Source organism: Lindgomyces ingoldianus (genome assembly GCF_010093535.1).
Source record: "Lindgomyces ingoldianus strain ATCC 200398 unplaced genomic scaffold BDR25scaffold_55, whole genome shotgun sequence".
NCBI classification, from domain to species: Eukaryota; Fungi; Ascomycota; class Dothideomycetes; order Pleosporales; family Lindgomycetaceae; genus Lindgomyces; species Lindgomyces ingoldianus.
The window spans coordinates 105,069-107,259 of record NW_022985216.1 but is presented as its reverse complement, the minus strand read 5'-3'; the positions used below and the strand labels follow the sequence as shown (position 1 = coordinate 107,259).

The 2,191-nt window shown below is 34.6% G+C and overlaps 1 protein-coding gene across 1 annotated transcript; it reads left to right on the top strand.

Annotated features, from left to right (window-relative positions):
- Positions 1-205: 205 nt before the first annotated feature.
- Positions 206-382, top strand: BDR25DRAFT_244686 (uncharacterized protein; the record flags this gene model as incomplete). Its single annotated transcript, XM_033685854.1, has 1 exon — positions 206-382. A coding segment is annotated over one exon (177 nt), but the record flags the coding sequence as incomplete, so codon positions are not given.
- Positions 383-2,191: the final 1,809 nt, after the last annotated feature.

The following is a 2,191-nucleotide window of genomic DNA, read 5'->3' as shown; positions in this document are numbered from 1 at the left end:
ACAATAGCATGTTGCAACAGATCTAAAAGGAAAAAGATATAAAGAACACTAACACACCTAGACTAGATATGTTCTACTTTTTGTGTAATGCAAAAACCTAGACATAGGTAAATTACTATATACAGAGAAAGCTCTAAGAGCTAAAGCGCTTCTTCTAATTGTTGCAGGCTTAGAGAGCTTTTTAACTGCTATAACTAGATTCTAGTTCTACCTCTCCCGCAATGCCTTAGCATACTTAAAGATTATAAAGAAAATTTGCACTACATTTGCATCTTTAGCAGAGATTGTTAATAGCCTAAAGCTAGCTTTATGCTTATATCTACATGCATGTATTAACAAAAGTCTGCGTTTAACACCCCCGAGGCCTAGTAAGCTTAGCTAAGAAGTGCTCTCTAGTAGAACAACTATTAATAGAGAGTACTTCTTGTAAGAGGTTGTGGTTAGGTGCTTAGGCTACTCTATAGACTGTAATAAGGTGATTTTTAGCAACCTAAATAGATTTCGCCCTGAAACATACATCGTCTCTAACAAAACTAGAGTAACAACTAAGAAAGTAAACTAGCTTAGAGCGTGTTATTATCTATTTCTTACTAGCTCTATAAATTATGCTAGAAAAATAATTGCAATAGCTAAGTTTACGCTAATTACTACAAGGACATTGTTTAGTCTAGATCTTTAAGCTGCTTCTAGTAAGCAACTTAGTAGTAGTGACCTAAGCCTAGGGTGGGGAAGAAGAGATGTGAATTAGTATTAATTAATTAATGCATATATTACTGTACAAGACAGTCTAGTATCGCAATTTAGAAAGCGCTAGGCATGATGCTTTTTAAAATTAGAGTTAAGGCAATTAAGAGTTAGACTTAATGACTACTGTTGCTTTTTTAACTTGTTTATCCTTTTTAGTAACTTTCTTTTCTTTCTATATGTCTAGGGTAGAATTAGATCTACTACAGATCTGTATTATTGTTCTTAAAATGCCCTCCCTCTTTTTATAGCTAAGAGAGATCTAAGTAGTATGCACTTTACGCCCTATTTTGTGTCTAATGCAACGTGCTATAGGGTGCTAACTTGGATGTGCACCTCTCTGCAGATATAAACAGTGTTATGTTATCCTTCACCTATATCTACTAAGTTCTTAGGAGATAGGTGATGCTGTATGTCTTTACAACCAAGTGGGGGAGGCGTATTGTATGTTAACGTACACTACAGGCGAGTTGCTTAAACACCTAAGTTGCTTACTTTTACTAAAACCTTACTAAACTACTTTTCTTATACTAATGCATTTCTAACAACACTACTTAAATGCACTAAAAAAAGTTAAATAACGTACATCACAGGCAAGTTGCTTACACACTAAAGTTGCTTACTTTTACTAAGACTCTACTAAACTACTTTTCTTACACTAATGCATTCCTAACAACACTACTTAGACGCGCTAAAAATATTAAATATAGCCTACACGTTAGGCTTTTAAATAAGACGCAACACTCTTAAAATAATATACTATAGCTATGTACAAAGTCTTTTAAAATAATAAATAACTAACATGCTAGATAACTTGTCGCGTACAGCTATCCGTCTATATATATCCTTCTGCTGTGCTAGCTAGGAGGTTGACCTTTTAGCAAACACAACAGTTATAAGCCTAGTTTGCAGCGTAGTGTAGATAGTTAGCGCTTAAAAATTTATACACCCCTACTCTACTAATAGGATTACATTATCTTAAAGCACTGTGTGTTTAATTCCTACGCTTAGCAAAGAGCATTTAGGCAGTGCGCCTATTACAGAGGCTACCTTGTATTTAGATCTGTCTCTAAGTTCTGTTGCTCAGGCTGGGGAGAGTGTGGTGAGGTTGTTTCACCATGTTTCACCTCTCTCGTTCCACAGTTCGAGCTGGGGGGTGTGTCGCGTACAGCTATCCGTCTATATATATCCTTCTGCTGTGCTAGCTAGGAGGTTAACCTTTTAGCAAACGCAACATAACTTTTATAAGCTAATTTTATAGCTAACTTATAAAAGCTAAGTAATAACAAAATGTAAGTAATTATTAAGCATATACTTAAGGTATATGCATAAGGATTTTCCTCTTAGCTAAGGTTATTTAGTGTGTTAGTTATTTAGTGTGTTAGTTATTTAGTGTGTTAGTTATTTAGTGTGTTAGTTATTTAGTGTGTTAGTTATTTAGTGTGTT